General features: G+C 43.3%; 1 protein-coding gene across 7 annotated transcripts in view; it reads left to right on the forward strand.

Moving 5' to 3' along the window:
* LOC146026491 (ATP-dependent RNA helicase A protein-like) overlaps window positions 1-27,105 on the forward strand; it is a 108,420-nt gene that overhangs the window by 60,445 nt on the left and 20,870 nt on the right. For all 7 annotated transcript variants that reach the window (XM_083157203.1, XM_083157204.1, XM_083157205.1 and 4 more), the window contains 16 exons: window positions 1,769-1,846; window positions 2,373-2,564; window positions 2,654-2,795; window positions 3,245-3,327; window positions 6,062-6,218; window positions 7,992-8,083; window positions 10,698-10,911; window positions 13,084-13,178; window positions 22,257-22,330; window positions 22,838-22,990; window positions 23,450-23,610; window positions 23,965-24,076; window positions 24,154-24,315; window positions 24,417-24,544; window positions 24,678-24,907; window positions 26,752-26,879. In XM_083157203.1, coding sequence (XP_083013329.1) covers window positions 1,769-1,846; window positions 2,373-2,564; window positions 2,654-2,795; window positions 3,245-3,327; window positions 6,062-6,218; window positions 7,992-8,083; window positions 10,698-10,911; window positions 13,084-13,178; window positions 22,257-22,330; window positions 22,838-22,990; window positions 23,450-23,610; window positions 23,965-24,076; window positions 24,154-24,315; window positions 24,417-24,544; window positions 24,678-24,907; window positions 26,752-26,879 — 2,201 coding nt within the window. The remainder of the gene's footprint in view (window positions 1-1,768; window positions 1,847-2,372; window positions 2,565-2,653; window positions 2,796-3,244; window positions 3,328-6,061; window positions 6,219-7,991; window positions 8,084-10,697; window positions 10,912-13,083; window positions 13,179-22,256; window positions 22,331-22,837; window positions 22,991-23,449; window positions 23,611-23,964; window positions 24,077-24,153; window positions 24,316-24,416; window positions 24,545-24,677; window positions 24,908-26,751; window positions 26,880-27,105) is intronic.

Consider the following 27,105-nt stretch of genomic DNA (forward strand, 5'->3'; position numbering starts at 1 on the left):
CTAATCATTATTGGTTGATGGCGGCTGCTTTTGATCCTTCTCACAATGATGGTGTCCCTATCAGTCAGTCAGAGTTTAGCGAAAATAGGTATCAGGGAGCAAGGTGAAGAACTGCTCGGGTGTCTGCTCTAGCTCCCTTGGAGCGCATGATGGCAGCTGGGCAGTGACTCTTATGGTGATCACGAGGGCATTTTTTAACTTTTTTAAATTTTCATGTGTTATGCAAGCAAGTGAGCGTAGTACAGACTTTGTACTGTTCTTTCCCTTGTTTATCTGGGAGGGATGCAGTTGAAATACACTTTATCCCTCTATGGATGTCCACGACACCCATAGAGGGAGAATAAAATAATGTGCCGAGAGTAGCGAGGCCGCAAGGGGGGATGGGGGTCGTCGGCGATCCACGGCCCCCCACTGTTGGCATTCCGACCGCCGGGATTTCATACTGATCCCATCTGGGGTCCAGTGTTTTATTTTTGTGTTCGATGGGAATTGTGTGAATAATTGATTGTTTATTAAAGTGGGGGCTAATGTGATTTTGTGTTTCATGTGTGGTCCATTGTATTTTATTTTTGTTTCTAGAAGGGGCCAATGAGATTATTTTTCTTTTATGTGGTAGCCAATGGGTTGGTTTTTAAAATCTTGTTCAGTAACTACTTTTTCAGTATATTTTCCCTTTTCACAATTTAAAACCATACATAAACATATTCAGTGTTCATATGCTTATTAGAGCCCCACAATTATGATGGGGATCTCAGGGCTCAAAAACAAACAAACTGGGATCCATAGTATGTGCTGTGGCCTATCATCAGCAGAGATTTATCACAGCTGCCAATTGAATCCACAAAGGAATAGAAGACTCTGAAAGGAGTTCTCCTGACTCCTGCACTAACTTTGCTGTAGCTCTACAGTATAAATGCTGGAACCCCCTCCTCTTCCTCCATCCTTTTGGCTTAAATCAGCCCTCAGGAGCTCCCTAGGCTCACTGGGACACAGCACCACTAGATGTATTCTCCACACCACTGTGCGGCAATTGCATAGCTTGCAGAGACCCCATGGTTGGCAGCTATATATGCAAGCTTAGGAGAGTTACGTTTCAATGCTTGAAAGCTGTAAATGGAGTTCATCTGCTAGGACACCATGGAGAGACCATGTCAAATGATTGTGTGCGGGGGATGTGTGCACTGCAAAGTTGTTGGTGTAAAGATTTGCATAAGCCGTGTCCTCATTTGCATATACCACGCCCCTTTTGACCCCCCTTTTTGGGCGCTCTTTTTCCCTATTCTTCCGTTGGGAGGTATGCTTTTGAGCATGTATACCTTTTGCAAGTCGACCACATTGGGTTGACCAATTGACTATATTTTTACTCTATTGAACCACACTCCATTCACAGTATTATTATAATATTACTAAAATAAACAGGTTTCATTTTTTTCCCCATAAAATATAAATATATATATATATATATATATATATATATATATATATATATATATTCTTATAAAATGTTACTGTTATACAGTATTTAGTTTGTAAACCATTAAAAATGTCACTTTAAATTAAGATAAGTTTAAATGTCTGGGGAAATTCTGTATTCCCAGTTTCAGTTGTCTGTATGGTCAGGCCAGCCAGTAGTAGGCGTCTTAAGAAGATACAGGTGGCAAGAGCAGCTGTTTGGAGCTTAGTTGACCCTTGTTTGAAAGACTGCACAAGACTTCTGTCAGTGAAGTATGTATTATAGACTGATGTCAACTTTTTACATTCTTTTAAGGCAACGCAAGATCGGATCAGTGCATATTTCAAAAATGAGGTGATGTACCAGATTCAACAAGATCAGAACCTGCAACAGGTAATGGATTATAATGATAGCAGTTTAACAATCACACTCGTAAAGGTCTGTAGATGCTGTACAATAGGCATCAGATTGGACTGCATGTTCAGCCGATCAAGGTTATCGTTAGCGATCTGTGGGAGTGGGTGCATCATTGACAATATAGTGGGTACACACTGAGCGATATGCATGACGAAATCTCCTCTTGCATGGTGTCCATGCACATCATATACTGTAGTGTGTATCCAGCAAGTCCTCTGCATCTTTCCTATTGCAAGGAGTCGATGGGCTAAACAATATATAGATTCCTTGTTAACACTGAAGATAGTGCTAACTGAGCCGGCATAGTTTACTGACCGCAGAACAACAAAGTATGGAACATCTTTGTCCTAAACATAATTAGTCATTCATAATTTGTATGGAAGTACTTGCAATTAGTTTGGAAATTAATAAGAAATGTGTTAGCTGCCAGACGAGTTTGTTTTTTGTAACTTTTCATCATTCTATTTCTAATGTTGTTCGTGGATTATTTATAATTTTGCAGATTTTGCGACAACGGGAATCTTTGCCGATCAAGAATTTTGAGACTAAAATCTTGCATGCAATACGCAGCAACTCTGTGGTCATTATTCAAGGCTTTCCCGGATGTGGCAAAACCACCCAGATCCCACAGTACATTCTGGACGAGTGCATCAGGAATGACCGAGCAGCTCAGTGTAACATTGTAGTGACTCAGGTACAGATATCGTGTTATATGGCGTAAATCATCTTTGTTCCGGGCTGTAAGAGTCTAACACTAAACATTTGTCGTAATCCCGTTTTCAGCCCCAAAGTATCAGTGCGGTGTTGTCGGCAGAGCGCGTTGCTTTTGAAAGAGGAGAAGTTGTTGGGAAAAGCTGTGGATACAGTGTGCGCTTTGAGTCTGTGCTCCCCCGTCCTCATGCTAGCATTATATTCTGCACTGTCAGTAAGTAACTGGGGTCACCGACCAAGTCAAGTTTATTGTCATCAGCAGAAGGAGAAACTCTCTCTGCAGGCGACATTGTAACGTACATAAAATACCAAAACCATAAAAGCGATATCCGCATATAACATACATTAAAAAAAAAAAAAAAATTTAAAAAGGTAAAACCAGACGACAAGTTGTCCTTGGCAACCAATCCGCTTTGAGGCAAAATGTATCCAGTACATTGTTGTGACAGTGATACATGATAGGTAGAAGGTGATTGATTTGGGCAGTTTCTTCATCTATCCACTGTTTTCAGTGCTTGATACATCGGTGTTACTTCGCAACGGAATATGCTGCGCTATATAAGAAACGGTAAAATAATTAATGGATAGGATTGCTTACATTTAATTTATTTAAAAATACACCGCTCACATGTTGTGGTTTCAGTGGAATATTTTGTGTTGTAGGTGCACTACTGAGAAAACTGGAGTCTGGCATGCGAGGAATCAGTCATGTCATCGTAGATGAAATCCATGAGCGCAACGTTAAGGTGAGTTCGGTACTTGACTTCATTTGGTGGCAAAAATGTGTTTTGATCTCAGGTTTATATTTGTTGCGTCTGCTGCTTTTTTTCTTCCTCCTATAGGTGACACATGGTTGACAATGGGTATAGTTTGGTGAGTAGAGTCTGGAGCATTAAATAGTTTATTCCCATTTATTTCCCAGCAGCCCAGGGCTCCCTCTCCTCTAAACCTTGCCCCAGCCACTTCCAGACAGTGACGCCAGTAGGGGGCATAATTTTGAGGAGGAGTGGCTTCTAAGTGGACCCCTATTTTTTTTTGGACTCCGTGAGCAGTGAAAAGCATTCTCTGGGACGATGCACTTACGACCCCAATGCCTGTGGCGACTGGGTCAGTGACTGCAGCCGTGGACTATATTGCACTTGGACGTATCCTGGAGCCACACCCGTATGCAAAGCGGGATAAATAAATGCGCCACTCTTGATGTGGTGGATCACTGGCGGTGTTGGCAGTGAGGGCGCGGTCGTCTCCGCTCCACTCACTAGACCACCAGTGTGCTTGGGATACAGAATGCTGCTTACATCCGTAGTGACCATTGTCCTGCGGTCCATACCAAATATGGAGGGGAGGCAGGCTTCTCCTTTATGGACTATATAGTCTTGCCTGCACAGTCTATTTTACACTAAACGGGAGAACGGGAGTGGAAATCGGGATCGAATCGACATAGAATGAGACTGAAAGTTATCGATGTCCATCCGATTTGAATTTGACTATATAGTAAATATATATATATATATATATAAATATATTCAAAATCAAACGCAAAATCTCACTGTGTGTACACAGCATAAGTCTCTGGTATTCAAGTCGTACCAGAGGATGACCACGGAATTCCCTACTACCGCGCAGTTGACGGCCTCTTTGTGGAGGCATTGGCTCACCCTAATAGGTGATTTTAGGTGTCTAAGCAGATTTCTTTTGGCGGCTACCAGCTGCAGATCGGGCCAGGTTGGAATACCTTCCTCCAGTTGATGCTCACATTGTATGACTTGTCCTGTCTTCCATCCTCCCTGTTCTGAATATTGCCTCTCATAAGGATCCCATTAATAGGAATCTAGAGATCTTCCTTAAGACAGTTTATTTTAATGTGCATGGTATTTCACGCACAGCTATCACATCAGCTTGGGTGGCTAAGACCTTTGTCCACTGGGGAGATGCATTAGAGGATGGTCTCAGCTCTGGTACAAGTAGATAATAAATATTTTCCTTCCTGGGCAAGGCAGCAATTGACACAGGGATCTTAACCCCTTCAGTGGCACTCCTGAGAATTTTCCGGGTTATGCTCCAGTGTGCAGACTGGCAAACCTGGAAAATTCTAGGGAGTGCCACTCCCTGCGCTCCCTCCTGCCGGGCAATACCACTGAGATCAGCACTGCGCTCAGCTTCAGTCACTGCCCAGTTCCTGCTGCCCAGCCATCCCCCCCCCCCCGCTGTGTGCGGCGTGACCTTGTAAGCCAGCCACAGTAAGGTTGTCGGGGGCAGGATCGGGCAGCGGCTGATGGACTGTTCAGCAGCGCTGCCTGTACCCGGGATTACAATGGTGGGGGTTTTTTTTAGGGAGTGCTCCCCAGAAAAAAAACTTGCCCAGAGGGGAGCGCTCCCCAAATAATAATAATAAAAAAAAAAACATCACTGAAGGGGTTAATCTCTAAAGTGTCGGCCTCTGGGGTGCCATCATGGCACACTGACATGGAATATAAGAAAGCAATAAAGGCACTTCCATACTCATGGGAAGTTCTCTTTGGTCCCGAATTGGACAATCATTGCTATGGTGGCTTCGCATGGAAATCAAAAGGTCAAGATTTTTCTAGATTTCAGAATTCTTCATTCAAGGGCTTCAAGTCTCGAGGTAAGCTCACACCAGATGACTCGCTACTGAGCGAGCTGACAATCTTGCCAAATGATGGGACAGGCCTCCACCTGGGGGACTTCAGTGTGGGAAGCCGGCTTCTGTTTCTCTCCATCATATTGATGGGGACCACAAGAGGCACCTGGTCTCCCAGTGCTATGGTTTAACTCTTTAGAAGAGTCATCCAGGTCTTTCTGGCGTACAGGGTCATCATTCCAGTGACCCAAAGAGGTACAGGTTTCTATGCCAACCACTTCCAGATCCAAAAGCAAAATTACCTTTTTGGGCCCATCCTCAATCTGAAGGCATTGAAGAGGTTTCTTTATAATTCCAGGTCCCAATGCTTCATCATTCTGCATATGGCACTTTGTGATTTTATACTATCATTGGATGCCTATTTACACATTCCCATTGATGTCAACCACCAGCACTTCCTCATGTTTGTGATGTGCCACGATCCCTACCAGTTTCAGGCATTGTCATTTGGGTTGTCCATGACTCCTTTTTTTCCACTAGATGTCCTGACAGCTTTAGGATATCAATTGAGAGGAGACGCATGGCACCTACCCTGATTCACCTAGCTTGGGGGTTTGGTTCCTCTACTACCAGTTCTCAACTCACCTTTCTTATGTGTGTGCCAGTCTCCTTTCTTTCCCTTCTTCTCACTCCTTGCCATGGGCTTGCTAATTTAACTTGTTGCTGAGGGAACATATTATACCTGTTTGGTGCCTAGATTCTCCTCTCCAGGCTATACCCATTGTCAATCCTGTGTCCCCTATGGAGTCGAAGAATTTATCAAGCTAAGAACATAAATCCTTCCCTTTTTTCGATCTATTATTATTTTTGTCCCACAGACCGACTTCTTGCTGGTGGTCCTGCGTGATATGATTCAAGCTTTCCCAGACATTAGAGTTATTCTTATGTCTGCAACTATAGACACCAAAATGTTCTGTGAATATTTCCACAATTGTCCCATCATTGATGTGCAGGGACAAACTATTACTGTGCACGGTATGGATAACTTTTCAATGTATTCCTGCTGTTTGTTAATCATAATGTTTGTATTTCTATGTAGAACAGGAGGGATAAGTCTGCACTCTAAAATGTTTGACCTATCGGTGTAGGTCTTACCACCAATCTGTTTCTTTCTGGTGGGGGTGCTATCCTCACAACCATATAAGTTATGAATCTCTGAATCTCATGTCTGTGATCTGATTGTGACCAAATACCAACGGCAACAAAAAACATATAAAAAATTGATACCACCTCTTAAATAAGAGTGAACAGGGATATTTATAATTCATACCCCTGGATAAACTGTGGCTTAACATCAGTCATAATAAAAACTGACATTTTCCTTTATACAAAACAGTAGGAGCTCAAGAAGTGAAACATTGTTGATTCAAGTAGCAATCCGCTATTGCTACTGTTGCTGTATTCCTGCCACTGTAAAAAAGAGATAAGATCTGGGCTCTGTACTAGAAAACGGAGCAGAAGTATCTAAATTAAAGCAATATAGCTACTAATAAAAATATAGATACACCAGTACTCATCTCACACAAACTACTACAAAGACTGCACAAGCAACCCTAGCTCTGCACCATTTTTTAAAATCTATTCTTTTTCACTAGCTAAATTCCCTTATTGCACTACATGTCTCATTTGTGTCGTGTTTGTATATTTTTTTAACCTCTTGATTTCACCTTATCTAAAAAGTCCCTATGTCCTCCAGTTTCAATTAATAAAAGAAAACCAGAAGGACATTTTTAAGAAAAATTAACCCTATATAAAAAAGCAAATCCTCCTTGTAAATAGGTGTGCATCTGACCCTACAACCCCCTTTTTTCTCTTTTGTGTCCATGTATTTCTATGTAGCCAGGAGGTCTGAAATAGTGGTGAGAATTGAAATGATATAGGTTTTCTCTCTATTATTATTATTATTATTATTATTAATAAGATTAAAGGTAATGAAGGCATTTGGTCTGTTATAGAGCCGATCAATGATACCCACAGTGTATTATTTGTATAAGTTCAAACAAATGGTCTTTTCTCCTTCTACCACTAGGGGACATTGGAGTTACACTGGGGTATAGACAGATGATGAGTGAAGCTTGGCGCTTTAAAAATCCTTCATAATTAAAGTGTTCTTTTTCACCTCTGTGCTTTTTAGGCTACCTCCAGCCTTTTCACGATTTGTTTCTTTTCTTTACTTGATCTTCACTAAAGGCTGCACAGGTAGTTTGCATGCTGCTGCACTGTGCCTGCTCTATGGAAGCCGCCGAAGGAACCTGCCACAGCTTACCAAGGCCAGTGTTGCACAGTTAAATAAGCTTCCCAGCTTGCTAGTCATGCCAGGAAGAGCTTCTACACATTAACAAGGAGAAACTTGCAGTCACTTGGCCATGTAGGAGCCCAGATTCACTCTGCAGTGGTCAGAAAGGCACGCTGTGGCCATCTCTACGCTGTGGCCATCTCTACGCTGTGGCCATCTCTACGCTGTGGCCATCTATGCCGTGTTCATACCTGGATTTGAGAACTCCTGGTCTCCTCTACTCTGTTGTTTTTGCTGTCTCCGCTAGGGTTTGGTTCATTTTAACAAAGTCTATTGAGGTAAAGGGGAGCAGCTAAGTTACTTTCTAAAGAAAGTGCCAGGCTCCACTCATCACCTCTTATTCCCTAGTGTTACTTCATTGGCCCCTATGGAATAGGAGAAAGGGGTTTACTGGTAAGTACCAAATTACTGTTTTCTATTTTAATTTTCTAAATACATATCTCCGTCTGCAGAGTATTTCCTTGAAGACTGCATAGAGATGACTCGATTCACCCCCCCACCCAAAAAAATAAAAACAGTGGAAGAGGTTAAAGATGACAATGAGGTATGTGGTCATTTACGTTTAATGTGGGTGCTGTTAAGTCATGAAGGTTTAAGGGTTGTTGTTTTTCCAATGATAACTGTAAATTTCTTACTACAGTGTCCATTCATTACATTAAACATGGAAGGTCCTGTTAAGGCATAGTGACACCTGTGCTCAGCATATCAACAATGGTGTCTACCTTGTGCAGATGTTACATTTCTGCAAAGCAATGCAAGCATTCCCTGCTTAAGTCTGGGTATACATTAAGCTGATGCGTTCCTAGCCAATCCATCACAATGCATTGGTACAATGGCACGATATACAATGCCATGATGCTTTCAAAAGCATGATATCTTCTGATTGACAATGCAGCAGGACAAACAAGAGATCATAAACAAGTATGCAAGTTGAGCAATATATTACAGTTTGCCTGGAAACTACATATTATACCAATGTTGTTCTGGGTTATTCCAGGCCTTAGTCCATGTATAGGTCTGAAAATTGTAATTGGGTACAGGCTCTTTTAGTGCACACTCCAGAATGCGTATTGAAGGTTTGTTTAATAAGAGGTTGTATTGTTATTAGAATAATTTGTATGGAGTAATGTTTAATGAAAGCTAAATAGTTTCTTTTCTCCATCATTCACTTTGGGACACTGGAGCAAATACAATATGGTATAGGTAATGGTGAAGGAGCCTGGCAGTTAAAGAATCAAATAAGTCTGGGCCGTTTCCATACCACAGCCTTAGCAAATCAATTTTAGTTTGAGTGTGTGCGAGAGCGGGGTGTTTATTGGCTTCTTCGCCTCATATTACAATTTTTATTTTATTTTTACTCCTACCCTGTGGCAACTGTATGCCAAATAGCCTGCACTGAGGGAGTCTCTGGAGGGCCCCGCCATGACCAGCAGTCAGTTTCTGGGTCCCTGAACACAGTGTGCTCCTACACTGTGGATGTAAAAAGGAACTACAAGGAGGAAGTAGCCTGGGTGCTTATAAGGGGGTTGTCTCCAAGAACATCTGCCAAAGAGAGGAACCAACAAAAAATGTATGGCTGTGCTTCATGAAATAACAAAGTCAGATTGTCAACAATATAACAAATTTGTTGACAATTGATGGGTAAAAAACAACTTGGGGTACTTGTGTAGTTTCACAGCGACACTGCCTGCTGATCGCATCATACGCAAATTGCATGATATTTGCATATGATTTGCATGCAATGCAATTTAGCACACCTCCACTATCCACGCCAGCCCAAAGAGCAGCGAGCCCCTGTTCATACCCCCACTATCTACACGGGCGTGGAGTTTATTTTATAAAGTGTGGTGAGCCTCTGAGCTGGAAGCGTGGAGCGGACGCGGAAAACGAGCCAGAAGCGTGGTGAGCGCAGCGTGCCCTGCGAGGGGACGTGGAATACACGTCAAGTAATCCGCGTCCCCTCGAGGGGCTTGCCACGCTTCGGGCTCGCTGCGCTCGCCACACTTTATGGAATCAACTCCACATGGATAGTGGGGGTATGAACAGTTCTGGTGGACGCATACCGCATCCCCACGTCGGCTTCGCTGTGCTCGCCACACTTCGGCCTGTCATGGATAGTGGGGGAGTGCTAAATCGCATTGCATGCAAATAGGATGCGATTTGCATACGATGCAATCCGCAGGCAGTGAAGCTGTGAAACTACCCAAGAACCCAACTTAGTTCATGGACATGAGCAATGACATATCCACATATTACCACGTAATTGCAAATTAGCTTGTTCCTATAGTCACTGGATGGGACTGATAAAAGGAATGAAGTCCTCAAGACAATTAATTTAAACCCATGATAAATACCGACAACCTTCTACAGATGGAGGATTGTTGGAGGTCTTTAGAGAGTCCTCTAATTGTAAGGTAGTCCTTGCGATAGATGGAAGGCAGTTTGTGACTGCAGTCTGAGAGGTTGTGATCCCAGAACAGTCCAGGAGATGAATTTGTCCAGTGTGGTCAGAGCCGAATGCGGGATAAGGTGCTTGACACATTTCGTTGCTTGACAGTGCAGTTTTTTCAAAACAGACACGCACTTCGTTTGCCATTCTGTATAGCATTGGCTGTTTTTAGATATCCACGTCTGGAAGGCTGGGAGTTGGGGCTTAGTACCCTAAGGCTGCCCTCACTCACATTTTTGCTATTAGGCCTTGAATGGTTCTTTTAACCCACTTCTTGGTTTTATCCCTGGACAGGTGCTGTAAAAGGTTTACTGGTGTAAAGGTAAGGGTCGCAATGTCTGATGTAAACATCAGACATTGCGACCCTTACCTTTGTACCAGTCAACCTTTTACAACATCTAGCTTGTCTCCTTGTCACCGTTCCTCACATCCAACGAGGATGGTTGCCCTCAGTGAGGAGCTCTTGTGTGTCCAGCTGTAGGATGTAGCTTCACTACATTACCTTCTATATTCATTTGTGTTGGTGCTCCTAGAAGTTGCATTCCAGATAGTCCACATCATCTCCCCGGTGGTCCTCTTAGGGCTGTTTCAGATCTGGACACTTTAAGATCATCTCCCTATTCATAGTGAATTGGTGTGTTCTTGTTAGTCCATTTTGTCACATCCTCCCTTCAGTCTACTAAGCAATTTTATTTTTGTATGTCTACAGGCTAATTGTAATCTCATATGTACTGATGATTACAGCCCAGAGACTAAGCTTTCAATGGCACAGCTGGACGAAAAAGAGACTCCTGTGGAACTCATAGAGGCTCTCTTGAAATACATTGAAACACTGAATGCACCAGGGGCTGTGCTGGTGTTTTTACCTGCCTGCAACCTCATTTCCATATTGCAGAAACATCTTGCGATGAACCCTCATTTTGGTAATTATACTGATTTTTATTTTTTTTGCCCTACACATCCCACCGGTATGCTTCTGGCCCTTCCCTGTAATCTTTGTTTTTCTGCAGTACTTCCTTTTAAGAGGAATGTTATAATAAAAAGGTTTTATTGAAAAAGCATTGTTCTAGATATTCTGGCTGCTCTGCCTTCATCATAAATTCTGTTTGAGCCATTTGAAACAGTGGGATTATTTTATTATTTATTAACAGTTTCTTATATAGCGCAGCATATTCCGTTGCTCTTTACAAAGGAGACAGTGATAAAACAAACAGGGTATTTACAGACAGTCAAAATGTAGGAGGGCCCTGCTCGCAAGCTGACAATCTATAGGGAAATAGGCATTGATACATAAGGAATAGGCATTGATACTGTACATAAGATTAGGTGGTTAACTTGGTAAATATCTTTTACTTTGGCGATCTCCTCCGCTCACAGAGCTTCCCTCTTTTGACTTTACATACCGTATGGACTGAGCGGTTCTCTGCACTTTGCCATCTTTTTTTTCTAAGGGGATTTCACCTAAAAGATTGTGGTTCCAGTGCTCCAGAGAAGTGGGTAGTTTGAAGCCCATAAAACAGGCTAGGCTAGTCAATATCAACAGTCTATTGCTTATTTGATTACCCCCGTAGCCTTGTGCAAGTCAGTACCTGATCCCAGTCAGGTGCGTTTGACTTGGGTCATGCTGTGCAAGGCAGCCTCCTTCTTGCACTAAAAGTTTTGGTACTTGTGTAGTTTCACAGCGGCAGTTACGTAGTCGGTGTAGTGTTCACGCGGTCAGCGTCCTTGGCAGAATCAGCGTAGTGTTCCCACGGCACCTCTCAGTATCAGCGTTGTGTTACCGCAGCCAGCGTAGTCAGTACGTTCGTGTCTAGCCGGAGCTTCCACATTGTGTGGAAACCATTGACAATTTTTAACCTGTCTGTCATGACAAGTTTTAATGTTTTCCTGAAAAACCTCCACTATCCATGTCAGTCCGAAGAGTGGCAAACGGACGAGGTACTCGTCCTCCTGACCTGTTCATGCCCCCACTATTCACGTCAGCATGGAGTTGATTTCATAAAGCCAAAGCGTGGCGAGTGGACACATATTACTTGATGTGTATTCCACGTTCCCTCGCAGGGCTCGCCGCGCTTCGGGCTCATTTTACGCGTCTCCTCATGGGGCATGCTGTGCTCGCCGCACTTCGGGCTCGGTGGCTCGCTACGCTCGCCACACTTCATACAATCGACTCCATGCCGAAGTGGATAGTGGGGGTATGAACAGGTCGGGAGGACGTGTAACGCTGCGCTCGCCACGCTTCGGGCAGGCGTAAATAGTGGGGGTTTGAAAAGGAGGCATTGGCCAGTATGTAACATGGAGCACTGGCAAATGCGTCCTTTATTGTGCATGAGATGCACTTGCACCCGCGCCCCCCTTTGTGCACGAGACACACGTGCTACCGAAACCCTAACCCAGTTTCCCTGCAGCAGAGGTGCATCTCGGGCAGATGGAGCACCTTTCCTCCGGTGCCCACATGATTGCCTCTCCACCTGATTGATGCTCACCTGGCTGGAGTGGTGGGGGTGAGCGCAGCAATGGGAGGCTGGACGGGGCCGGTTGAGCTGCGCTCGGCCAGGCGGCAGCAAGAGGGTGCGGGTGGCGGCGGACAGGAGGATGGCGCGGTGTAAGCAACTGCTGCTCACCCAGCACCGCCCTCCCTGACTCAATCAGGCGTGGTTTTTCATGGTGGATTAAGATTGCCAGAAACATAGCCTTTCAGTTTTGGCTGTGTTTCCATCAAAAGCAGGTGGATTAGCGGCTATTCCGTCAATCCACCTGCTTTTCAGCAGGTCGGAACATTTCGGCCTGCCGGAAAGAAAAAAACAGCCAGCACTGAAAAGGTCGGACCCCCTTCCGATCTTTTAATGTTGAAAACTGCCGTCTTTTCGACAGTGATTGAATATACCCCTAAATTCCATGCAAATTCCAACCAATAGAATGCTGACTTTTGTACTCTTATATTTAAATAAACAACAGCTGTGGTCTACACAAAGCTGTCTATACATATAACTGTTTTACATAAGAGACTAATGCATTGTATGACTACATAAAGTCAATTTCTTTCCAAATCTAAAATAAGAGTTTGATCCTTTTTCTTTCATGTGATTTTTCAGGCAGCCATCGGTATCGAATTTTGCCATTTCATGCTCACATCCCAAGAAATGAGCAAAGAAAGGTGTTTGAACCGGCTCCAGCTGGCATAATCAAGGTAACACTGACATGTTGTTTATTATATTAATGAACGTAGACCGTTTTAAAATTTGTCTCTCAACCACGGGGGACAAAGAGATCATGATGGGTATTGGTGGTGAGCTGGAGTCTGGGCACAGAATAGAGGACCAGATCTATTGTGGTGTATGAAGCAATGGCCTGCTTTTAGGATTCTTCTGTTACAGCCTCTTTAGACTCTACTCTATGGGCCTTATTCGAGTTCACTCTTTCAGACAAAATCCTTCTTAGATGGACAAAACCATGTGCACTGCAGGGGGGCAGATGTAACTTGTGCAGATCTAATTAGATTTGGGTGGGGTTTTACTTCAAAGTGAGATCTATATTGCAGTGTTAAAATAAAGCAGCCAGTATTTACCCTGCAAAGAATCACCAAAACATCACCAAATCTATTTCTCTCTGCACATGTTACATCTGCCCCCCTGCAGTGCACATGGTTTTGTCCATCTAAGAAGGATTTTGTCAGAGTGAACTCGAATAAGGCCCTATACCTCACCCCCTGCCACAGGCAGACAGTTTGAGTTGGTTGCCTTCAAGGAGTGATCACTGTTTTGGGGGACTTTTTTTTTTTTTTGTATAGTTTTTACTGAGTGGGCAGTGGCATGCATCCTATAGAATGCCCTCACTGCCGCTCCACCAACACGCAGCACTGGCAGTTTTGGCTAGTAGCTCCTCATCAGACAATGGGATACTTCCCGAAGCCGCAACTGGATGCACATTGGGACAGGCATAATTGCAGCTATCACCACTGATAAGGGAGTGGATGAGCTAGTCATCTCTGCACCACCACTATACCACCAGAGCAGCTTTATGGAATAGGACAGTGATAAAGCGGACCCTTAGGTCCAGACCGGTGGCAGCTAATTGCTTGGGGTCCAGGCCAGATGTGGGAGGTAGGATCTTCATTTTATCCACTACCCCACCACTGGGGCACTCCCTCACAGCAGACAACCTGCCACAAAGTTATTACTTCTCCCTCCCCCCTACTAGGAGATGCAGATCTTACTCCTCGTTGTGCTGGTTTGTTGAGAATTATTGCCCATTTGTTTCTATGCATTTAATGTTTTTTTTGCATATATAGTGTATAGGATTACTTTGTTTCTTCCAGTTTGGTTTATTTAATATCCTATCTGATGACTTGATGCTGTTATTAGTCAAACGGCAGTGAGCGGCATTCTGCTTATTGAATGTCGTATTATACATTCTATATAGCCCCCACTTATTTATTTATTTCTAACGCTTTACCCATCATTGCACGGACCCATAAATTGCACACTCCTGTTTTTCTATCTTTCTACTGCATCCACTAAGGGATGCTGGAGTACACACTAGGGTATAGACCAGTGGTTCCCAACTTTTTTTCTCTCCTGTACCCCTTGATTAGGCTTCTAATTTTTGAGTACACCTCCACTTAATTTGATATATCCACAGTACTTACGAGTGGGGTGGAAGTGAGCAGTATGCGTGTCCATATATTAAGGAGTACAGAGAAGTAGTGTGAAGCCTGGACTTGAGTCCCTCTGTGCCTGGCCGCTGGCTGTGTACGGTTTCCGGGGTTCCCGCTAACCCCTGTAGGATTAATGCCACTGCTTCCTCCACCCGTGCCAGCGTGAGGCAGATGATCGCTGATGCCTGAGGGCAGCGCGGGAAGCTCCCAGTGGATTACCAGTCAGTCAAAAGCACAAGGAGATGCTGATGACACTGCAGATGGAACCGCAAGTGATGCGATATGGTTTGTCTCCATGACAACGTGAGTCGTCTTCTGCCATCAAAAGACTTTTTCTTCTTCCGCCATTACCGATATTATATTCAAGTACCCCCAACTGGTCTGCAGAGTACCCCCAGGGGTACTAGTACCCCAGGTTGGGAACCACAGGTATAGATGGTGAAAAGTGGAGCCTGGCACTTGAAATATTCTTCTTAAGAATATAAGTGTGCACCACCTCCTCTATTCCCCACTAGCCTCAGTTTAGAATTAAGTGCCAGAGGGAGCTTAGGTGCACCTGCAAGGCTGTCCTCAGCCATTTATTATATTTTCTTTTTAATTAAATTTCTGGCATCACTTGAACAGATTGGAAAAATGGGGAAAAGGGGAGGGGATGGGGGCCAGGTGCACAGGACTGATTTGCTAGCAGGTAAGAAGGTTAAACTCCAGTCAACATGTGAGAGAGTAAATTATGTTATAATCTCGTTGTGGAGGTGCTCCCGGGGAGTATGGTAAGTACAATTGGAAACGGGTTGATATTCAAGGGAGAATATCAGGAAAGAAACTCCCGGGTGGGGCACTGCCTTCTATAATATAAACGTATCAGTCTAAAATATCAACTTTATTAATACTAAAATTGATCCTGTTAATGGATCAAGAGACGAACATGAGACGAGGACATACAGATAACATGAATAGAAAAAATTGAGAAAAGATCGTGAAAATATGATATCTGGGTCTGAAAATGGGCTAAATGCCTCTGTTCAATATGGCTGTAATATCAGCGTATTCCTGTAAAGGATTATTTCAGACTAAGCACGTCTTCAATTAACCATATTGGTTATCATAAACACATATCTAATAAATGCGTAGCAAATGGCACACTGTCTGGCAGTACAACTTATTGTTATCTTAATTACTTTCTAATGGTCGAAAACTGTGTATAATCTCACTCTAATTGGACTGCAAGATCCAAGAGAAATTGAGAATTGTGGTGAAGTACCTGGGTTGAAAATGCTCGCCTAGTGGCTGCTGCCTGTGCATATGATGGCAACCGGACAACTGCACAGTTGAGCGGACTCTGCGAGCGTCACAGGTACAGGAGTTAAGACAAAAAGGAAGTTTCTGCTGTCTCCAGGGGTGACCAACCTGGCCCTGTTATACAGTGACAGCGCAGAGTCAGGTAATGGGTCCCCTGGGGATGAGAGAACCCCGACTATGGGAGATGCCAGAGAAGAAGAGCAATTTCACTTTAATCCGAGGTATACGCTACTGTCCAGTGTGTACGCATGTAGACGTAGTGAACAATGGTTGAGCGGTATATCTGGGTAGTGAATAGCAGAAGGAAGCACAGGGTGCACTCTGGTATTGTTCCTAGTGGGTCGCTGCTATACCGTGCAAAGGTAGTAAAAAAGGAGGAGATTTCAGAAAATGCACAATCTGTACTTCACATAAGACTGAATATCTTGCTCTAATTGGCCGCAAGCCCAAGAAAGAAATGGGCTAACAAAAATTGATACAACTCCCAGTCAGATGGATATCTATGATAGAATATACACAATGGTTTAGAATGCAGTCCTGGTCTGTAGTCTTATGTCGGCACACACTATGTGTCGACCTTACCCAAATACACTATATTCAATGTTGAAATTTTTTTAAATGGAGGGAACAAGTCCCACGTGTGTGACAGGGTGAAAATATATATGAAGGAAAGAATCCCCTATAAATACGGAGTCACACTTTTTAAAACCTAAGGTCAATCAGTACATTCAAATATAGCATCAGCTGGTATAGGCAGGGTGACAGGGTGGGGTAATTGGAGAGAGAAATCCTCCATGCAGTACAGGTTCACAATTTAGTGCATACAACTCCCAGTCAGATGGATATCTATGATGGAAAATACACAATAGTTTAGAATGCAGTCCTGGTCTGTAGTCTTGTGTCGGCACACACTATGTGTCGACCTTACCCAAATACACTATGTTCAATGTTGAAATTTTTTAAATGGAGGGAACAAGTCCCACATATGTGACAGGGTGAAAATATATATGAAGGAAAGAATCCCCTATAAATACGGAGTCACACTTTAAAACCTAAGGTAGATCAATACATTTAAATATGGCATCAACTGGTATAGGCAGGGTGACAGGGTGAGGTAATTGCAGAGAGAAATCCTCCATGCAATACGGGTTCACAATTTAGTGCCTAGGTGAATCAACATGTGATATCAATAAATATAGGTAGGGGGTTGTATTGCCATAACCCTGTAATTCCAACCATTAAAAAGCAGATAATGACAGTATTGCCCTGAGGGCTGTTGGTAACTCACGGACACCGGTTCCCGGGTGCAGCGCTGGGAAGTCTGTCTATCCGATAGCAAAATCCCCCAGTGTGTACACTCAGATACTGCTGGCTGCAATTGGTCGGTAAAGGTGAAGAAAAAAGTTTTTTGTAGTAGTAAATCTGTAAGTTGTCACGATAATAATAAATGGACAGTCTTGGTATAGAAGTAAAAGGTAAGCAGCTGCGCGCTGTTTGTATTCTCCTGCAGCGTCTGCAGGCACAGGTGTGGACTCCGTTGTGCCTCTCCACAGTCTGTGAGGCAGGCGGTGTGCACCGAGATTGCTGCAGAGATCTTATCAGCAGTACGGTGCCCCGTCCAAGAGGTAGTCCTCACAGCAGTAAGCATCCACTGTGTGCGGCGGTGGTGAATGAACAGAGCCGCCGGTGATGTAACTCAAACAGCTGTGTCAGCGTTTAGAAGGTGCACATGCTGTCCGGAATATCGCGCTGTCAGGGCAGTAGTAGTAGTAGCCAAGTAGATATGTGTGAAGCGTGCAGGGTCCCGCTTGTACACAGCGGGGTCCTGCACGCTTCACACATATCTACTTGGCTACTACTACTACTGCCCTGACAGCGCGATATTCCGGACAGCATGTGCACCTTCTAAACGCTGACACAGCTGTTTGAGTTACATCACCGGCGGCTCTGTTCATTCACCACCGCACTCACCACCGCCGCACACAGTGGATGCTTACTGCTGTGAGGACTACCTCTTGGACGGGGCACCGTACTGCTGATAAGATCTCTGCAGCAATCTCGGTGCACACCGCCTGCCTCACAGACTGTGGAGAGGCACAACGGAGTCCACACCTGTGCCTGCAGACGCTGCAGGAGAATACAAACAGCGCGCAGCTGCTTACCTTTTACTTCTATACCAAGACTGTCCATTTATTATTATCGTGACAACTTACAGATTTACTACTACAAAAAACTTTTTTCTTCACCTTTACCGACCAATTGCAGCCAGCAGTATCTGAGTGTACACACTGGGGGATTTTGCTATCGGATAGACAGACTTCCCAGCGCTGCACCCGGGAACCGGTGTCCGTGAGTTACCAACAGCCCTCAGGGCAATACTGTCATTATCTGCTTTTTAATGGTTGGAATTACAGGGTTATGGCAATACAACCCCCTACCTATATTTATTGATATCACATGTTGATTCACCTAGGCACTAAATTGTGAACCCGTATTGCATGGAGGATTTCTCTCTGCAATTACCTCACCCTGTCACCCTGCCTATACCAGTTGATGCCATATTTAAATGTATTGATCTACCTTAGGTTTTAAAGTGTGACTCCGTATTTATAGGGGATTCTTTCCTTCATATATATTTTCACCCTGTCACATACGTGGGACTTGTTCCCTCCATTTAAAAAATTTCAACATTGAACATAGTGTATTTGGGTAAGGTCGACACATAGTGTGTGCCGACACAAGACTACAGACCAGGACTGCATTCTAAACTATTGTGTATTTTCCATCATAGATATCCATCTGACTGGGAGTTGTATGCACTAAATTGTGAACCTGTACTGCATGGAGGATTTCTCTCTCCAATTACCCCACCCTGTCACCCTGCCTATACCAGCTGATGCTATATTTGAATGTACTGATTGACCTTAGGTTTTAAAAAGTGTGACTCCGTATTTATAGGGGATTCTTTCCTTCATATATATTTTCACCCTGTCACACACGTGGGACTTGTTCCCTCCATTTAAAAAAAAATTTCAACATTGAATATAGTGTATTTGGGTAAGGTCGACACATAGTGTGTGCCGACATAAGACTACAGACCAGGACTGCATTCTAAACCATTGTGTATATTCTATCATAGATATCCATCTGACTGGGAGTTGTATCAATTTTTGTTAGCCCATTTCTTTCTTGGGCTTGCGGCCAATTAGAGCAAGATATTCAGTCTTATGTGAAGTACAGATTGTGCATTTTCTGAAATCTCCTCCTTTTTTACTACCTTTGCACGGTATAGCAGCGACCCACTAGGAACAATACCAGAGTGCACCCTGTGCTTCCTTCTGCTATTCACTACCCAGATATACCGCTCAACCATTGTTCACTACGTCTACATGCGTACACACTGGACAGTAGCGTATACCTCGGATTAAAGTGAAATTGCTCTTCTTCTCTGGCATCTCCCATAGTCGGGGTTCTCTCATCCCCAGGGGACCCATTACCTGACTCTGCGCTGTCACTGTATAACAGGGCCAGGTTGGTCACCCCTGGAGACAGCAGAAACTTCCTTTTTGTCTTAACTCCTGTACCTGTGACGCTCGCAGAGTCCGCTCAACTGTGCAGTTGTCCGGTTGCCATCATATGCACAGGCAGCAGCCACTAGGCGAGCATTTTCAACCCAGGTACTTCACCACAATTCTCAATTTCTCTTGGATCTTGCAGTCCAATTAGAGTGAGATTATACACAGTTTTCGACCATTAGAAAGTAATTAAGATAACAATAAGTTGTACTGCCAGACAGTGTGCCATTTGTTACGCATTTATTAGATATGTGTTTATGATAACCAATATGGTTAATTGAAGACGTGCTTAGTCTGAAATAATCCTTTACAGGAATACGCTGATATTACAGCCATATTGAACAGAGGCATTTAGCCCATTTTCAGACCCAGATATCATATTTTCATGATCTTTTCTCAATTTTTTCTATTCATGTTATCTGTATGTCCTCGTCTCATGTTCGTCTTTTGATCCATTAACAGGATCAATTTTAGTATTAATAAAGTTGATATTTTAGACTGATACGTTTATATTATAGAAGGCAGTGCCCCACCCGGGAGTTTCTTTCCTGATATTCTCCCTTGAATATCAACCCGTTTCCAATCACTTGAACAGAGACTGCAATCTTTGCTGCAGTCTTAATGCACTGTGGGAACCGACGGAGGGACTTACTGTGCTCCTTGTCTGGCTCCCAAGCTCCAGGGTCATTGGACCCTGTGGGCTTGCAGAGCACCATTCGACAGGCAGTGGTAAGTATATCCAAACTAAACATCTGCCATTAGCATAGCCGCATTTAGTTAGTTTTAGAGGAATTAGGTGGGGCGGGACATTGAGGTGGCACAGTCTATTCCCTTGAGGGCTAACCTTGACACTCCAGATGTTGTTGAACTACACATCCCAGCATGCTCTACATCAGATTTAGCATGGCCATATAGCAAAACTGAAGCAGAGCATGCTGGCATGTGTAGTTCAAAAATAGCTTGAGTGTCAAGGTTAGCCATCAAGGGTCTATTCCTTACTCAGATGGCTTCACCAGGGGCAATTCCACTGCTAATGGGGAATCTCTCTCATTGCAGTAAATTGATGGTCTTCAGTCTGCAAGTTTACTTTTGGATGTATGTGCCTGGGCTATAGATCGTCTGTGGGGGAAGCTCTTTGTAGGTCGCCCTCCCTCTCTATTGGGTGCAACTTAGTTATACAGTTGATATGTACAGCTAAGTATGCCCTTCTGTAATTGCTGTATGGTTTCTTTGCATCTGTCTGTGTCCCTTCACTATCATATATGTCAGGTGATGTCAAGTTTTTTCGGTTTTAAGGATGTTTCTATGTTATATCCATGACCCACAGTCTCCCAACAAAGTACTTGATTCCCATACAGGTTGCTGCCTTCTCCCTCTTACTTATCCAACCTCAGTTGGCTTTGTTATCCCGTCTACCTTTCTACAGGGAGTTTATATAGTCAAGACACCTTTAGCACCTCCTACTGCCCCACGGGGTCTTACACTTGGGTGACCCATCTGCATTCTGTTGTTTGCTCCCTTCCACTTGGGATTTATTCAGTATTGTCCCAGTAGGTTGTTGTTTCTGCTGTTGGCCATTGCTTCAGCTCGATGGGTTGCAGAGCTTTGTACTCTGCTGTCGCTTTCTCTCTCTCTCTGCACCATGCACCAAAAATCCCTTTCTCTTCTTCCAGAGGGGAATCCTTCCTGTGTTGCTCCTTGCTGCGGGATTCTTTGGGGCATTAGTGTCATGTTGGTTGTCTACTGCTTTTTGAGTTGTTGTTACTTAGAGGCAGATCTAGGAAGCAGTGATAAGGATGTCTGGTACTTTATCACTGGCTAGTTGGCTACTAACTGTCCCTTTTTAAACCCAGCCGGTAACTTAAAAGTTATTAGATGATTGGCTGGTAATAAAGTAGCAGGCACTTTGGGGTAGATTTATTAAGCTCGGTGAAGTGATAAACTGTCTGGTTTTTATCATCGGCCAATCAGCTCTTACCTGTCATTTTTCAAACCAAGCCTGTAGTTTCACAGGTAGGAGCTGATTGGTCGGTGATAAAAACCAGACAGTTTATCACTTCTCCGAGCTTAATAAATCTGGTTCTGTATTACTTCTCCTCCCTTATCACTGCTTCATACAACTACCCCTCAGTTCTCTGTTGTGGTCCTTGGATATTTCAAAAGAGAGATGAAGATCCGCACAGACTATCAATCTGTATATCTATTGAAAAACCAACTTGTTTAAACTACTAAACTGGATAAATTCTGGTAGTTAACTGGTTGGCGGTGCGCCCAGCGTTTATAATCAATGATAATACCCTGGGGTTTTTTGTCAGCCTCTTTTCTGACAAAAAACCCCAGTGTATTGTCCTTGGATATTTCTCAATTCATTCATCCTCCCTTTTTTTCTGCTTTCCATCTCCACTCGGGTTTGGTTAACCTTAACTGAATCTAGTGGGGTATAGAGAGGGAGGAGCCAACCACAATGGTAAAGTTCAACTCATCCATCTGTGTATACCCCAGTGTAAGCCCTTCAATGTCCCCTATGGAATAATAGAAAGGGACATATCAGCAGGTACCAAAATCCTATTTTTTCATGCAGAATCTCTGTTAAATGTTATAGAATATGCTGGATTCACCTAAATAAGAGCAATTTATTAAGACTGCGAAACAATATAAGCATCTATTGGCTGATAACTGGGCATTATTAGTGGCGAAATTGGGCTCTAATGTAATTGGCTGTTTTATTTTTCCCCAGGTTATTCTATCCACAAATATTGCTGAAACCAGTATCACTATAAACGATGTTGTTTTTGTCATCGATTCATGCAAGTAAGTCATTGACTTTGTGGTTTCCCATAGCATGCTGTTTATTCTTTGTTTTATCATATTTAGTATGTGGAATAATATACTGCATTCATGTTCTTGAATTGTCACCATACATAGTCACTAGAGTATCGTTTGTACGAGTTACTCATTACAGATCTGATTACACATTGTTGTCGTTTCAATAGTTTTATTGCACTCTATAAAAGCAACAGGAGATCAGGGGATTATATACAATTGGTTTTATTAAATGAGTATGCCGCACCCAAATCGTCCGAGTTCTGCCACGTGAAGCGGCTAAACCCAACTATACTAATGGGTGCAATGCAAAAAGTGCCTGCTGGGCACCAACTGGCACTTTTTGCATATTTCACTTCGCCACCCGCAGGGGCTGTGAGCTGAAATGTCTTTCCCAGTTATGCTCAATCTAGCGGTGGCTACAGGGAAAAAACTATTGGCTTCCCCCCATATTGTGACATTGGAGATTCTAAATATTTATTTTTATAATTGCAGGCAAAAAGTGAAAAAGTTTTCATCGCAAAACAACGTGACCAATTATGCCACAGTCTGGGCTTCCAGAACTAACCTGGAGCAGAGGAAGGGACGAGCAGGGCGCTGGCAGTTTGGCTTCTGTTTCCACCTGTGCAGCAGGGCGCGCTATGAATGGTGAGACAATTGCTCTGCCCTGAGAATGCTCCTGCATGCTTTTGTTAGCAAAAGGGTGTTGGAGCTGTATGTTTTTGTTTGCATATGCATGGGCTTAATGCAGTGGTTCTCAAACTGTGGATCCGGACCCCAAAGGTGGTCACAGCCATCTCCGCATGGAGTCGCAACTCATTGTTGCCGACTATCAGGCTAATGACTCCTCTGATCTCTCAGTTAATGAGAGTCTGAAAAATCTGTTGTATTGTCTGTTACTTCAGACTCCTTGCTTCACGTTGTTCCTTCATAATGCTGCGGGCTTCTGACCACAAAAGTGGTAGCCCTTCTGTGGTTATTTGCTGGGATCCTGTAATAATTTTATTGCCTGACCGGATGCCACAGCAAAATAGTTTGAGGACCATTAGCTTAATGTAATGGGGTGATGATACAGCAAACTTTAACAGTCAGTCGTGTACTTTCTAGCTTGGAGCCTCACCTTACCCCAGAAATATTACGGAGTCCTCTGTACGAGGTTTCTCTGAGCATTAAACTTCTACGACTGGGAGGCATTGGTCAGTTCCTGTCGAAGGCAATAGAGCCCCCTCCACTGGGTGCTGTGGTAGAAGCGGAACAGACACTAAGAGGTATGTTGTATTCAATATCTACGTTTATCATACTAAGCATTATTGGTAATAGAACTGCATACCTGTCAGTTAGGGGATGACTGGGAAGTGGAGACAGTTGTCTTCATGAGGATCTAGCATATGAAAGAACTGGGGTCTTTAGGTAGGAAATAATTGTGCCATATTAGGTATCTTCTCTATACTTCTTTATTAGAAGCTGAATTGTATATGATGTCCACCTTTCATGATTAGCACATTCCCCTTGTGTTATTGGGGCAATTACAAATAGTTGTATATACTTTGCTGAAAGCTGATTGTGCCAGCATGTAAGGTGTCCTACATTTAGTATGTAAAGCAACAATCTCTCCTTTTTAGAGCTGGATGCATTGGACACAAATGATGAGCTGACTCCTCTAGGAAGGATATTGGCAAAACTGCCGATAGACCCGCGCCTGGGAAAGATGATGATCATGGGCTGTATATTCTAGTGAGTACATGAGGACTATGCATACAATTAAATCCCCTTGTTTCTGAAGCACAGAATCACATTGTGTCCTCTTCCAGTGTTGGCGATGCTGTCTGCACGATATCTGCTGCCACCTGTTTCCCGGAGCCATTCATCAGCGACGGCCCTATGTTGGACGCTGTGCATAAGATCTATTCTGGCAGTCGATTTTCTGACCACGTGGCCCTGCTGTCTGTGTTTCAGGCCTGGGACAATGCAAGGTATCCTCATCGTGTGTAATACTAGTGAGAAACGTTTGATATGGAGTCTGTGCCATCAATAACTTTTTTTTTTTTTTTTTTCCCTTTTTTTTTTTTCTTAGAATTGGAGGTGAAGATGCAGAAATTAAATTTTGTCAGCAGAATCGTCTCAACATGGCAACTCTGCGTATGACGTTAGAAGCCAAAGTGCGGCTCAAAAATATCCTGGTAAATGCTGGGTTCCCTGAAGGTAAGTGTTCAATAATTATTCGAGAGACAGGATTGCTGTTTGCATTATAAACATTTAGATATTGCCAGCATGCTGTGCAGCTACTATTACATGTCTTTACAGATTTGTCTTTTTTATTTTTTTTTATTTACAGAATGTTTAATGAATCAAGTTTTCAACAACATCGGTCCAGATAATAACCTGGATGTGGTCATTTCACTGTTGGCATTTGGTGTGTACCCCAATGTTTGCTACCACAAGGAAAAACGAAAAATCCTCACCACGGAGGGTAAAAACGCCCTCATCCACAAATCCTCTGTAAATTGTCCTATCGGCAGCCAAGAAATATATTATCCATCCCCATTCTTTGTCTTCAGTGAAAAGGTAAACTGTCTGGAAATGTGCTGTGGTACTTGTGTATTATCACGGCGCCCCCGATATTGATCGCGCAATATTTTGGTCGCATCGCATGCCCTACACCCGATGCCATGCGATGCGACGGGACGTGATTTTAGCCCCCTATGCGATAAAAAATTGTATAAGCACCCTAATGGGTGCTTACAATGTAAAATGCACCCCCACACCACCCCCCACTATGAACGTGAACCCGAAGCGTGGCGAGCGCTGCGAGCCCGTGAGGGGCGGCAGTACACGTCCTCTGACCTTTTCATACCCCCACTATCCATGTCGGCGTGGAGTTGACTTTATAAAGTGTGGCGAGCGTAGCGAGCGGACGCGCATAAATTCACAGGTATACGCGGAGTTCGCTATGCTCGCCATGCTTCGGGCTCGCCACACTTTATAAATTCAACTCCACGCCGCCGCGGGCTCTCTGCGCTCGCCACGCTTTGGGTTCACGTTTGTAGTGGGGGGTGGCGTGGGGGTGCATTTAACATTGTAAGCACCCATTAGGGTGCTTATACAACTTAAAATCACATCCCATCGCATTGTATGCCATATACAATGTCATACAATTTTAAAATTGTATGACATTTTATCTGATTTTACATTCTAGGTTTCCCTCATGTACTAAAGACGGTTGCCTCTTGTTAGCACCACCTTTCCCTCCTGTATCCCAAGACCACCACGGTGGGAGAGGGGATTGTGCAGTGGTGGCAGATCTTGTGCTTGACTGTAGGATACAGACCTCACCGTCCACAGTGAAGGGGGTATGGTCTCTTGCCCCTGAGTGTGGTAATCTCCTCTCAGCTCTGTGCACACCTGCCACTCAGACATTTAAGGATATTATATATGATATTTTTACAATTGGGGAATCTGGAAATTTAGGTTTTCCTGGTGTGACCAGTAAAATTAAGATAAATAGCAGACATTGGGGCATAATTATAATTTTGCGTTGTTCTTTACTTTTTTGGGGCTAAATGACATGCATTAGGCTTTGATAACGCAGACTTATTTATAATTACTTTATAACCCTTAAATATAACGGCAACGCTGAAATAATCGCATACCAACACAAACTTGTAAAAAAATGTATGACAAAGCTTTACTTGAAAAAATAGCTTGATTACAGGTATTTGCAAATGCAGACTAACACAAGAAACATGAAATTGATAAGCTAATACTTAAGCAATAATTCTGAATCAAATCAAAATGGAAACCTATCAAGGACAGTGATCAGCCATTAAACTTCCTTAATAGTTACCTCCAGCCCCTGTGCTTGCCTGTTCTTCCTCAACTGCCTGCCCCTTCTTTCTCTAACTCTGATATTAAAATCTTAATCACATTAATTAATTACTCATAAGCATTGAGTCTTATTGGCACGTTCTGCTTTCAATCATGATGTCCTAATTAACCCAACTTCCTTATTACTAGAAAAAGATTCAGTGGCCTTGGGGTCTACACATGTGTGGCCCTGTTCCCATATGATTGATAAGTTTGTGGAGACTAGCTGGATGTCCTCTCTCTATGTACTGTCAACGCCACATTCTTAAGCTTATAAAATCAAAAACATTTTTCTATAAGAAATCACTCTTCCAGCAGTGTTCTGAATCTTCAGCCATTTTATAATATTTTTATGCAAGTCATAGTTGACAAAATGGTTGCTGCTTCTAACAAACAAAGGGTAGCGCAAAGGGTAGGCCTCATACGCCGTGGCTAGTACCTTGTGCAACAAGCTAACGCCATCTGCAGCAATAATAACAATATTTAAGAAAACAGAGTGTAATAAAAGCATAGATTTATTGATGCGTTCATTTCTGTTTTAACAGCTTTATTTCCAGATCGGTATCGGGGCTATCTATGCTAAAGGTATGACCATGGTGAATCCTTTGCAGCTGCTGCTCTTCGCCTCCAAGAAAGTCATGTCATATGGAAACAGAATACTTCTGGATGACTGGTATGTGTACTTATGCGTACATTATGTACTGTCTGGTTGGTATTGGTTTCAGGATATAATTTAAACCAGCTGTCTAGGATTTAGTAGTAATCTCTCTCACTCTCTGTCATACACTAACGTTGAGAGATCCAGCAGCAGCTGTGCTTCATCCTCCAGTGTTACTGGAGTATTGTCACAGATGTGCTATTCTGTAACATGCAGGCTTTAATGTGTGTGTTTATGTTTG

This window comes from Crinia signifera, chromosome 8, assembly GCF_055691185.1.
Source record: "Crinia signifera chromosome 8, ASM5569118v1, whole genome shotgun sequence".
Taxonomy (NCBI): Eukaryota; Metazoa; Chordata; class Amphibia; order Anura; family Myobatrachidae; genus Crinia; species Crinia signifera.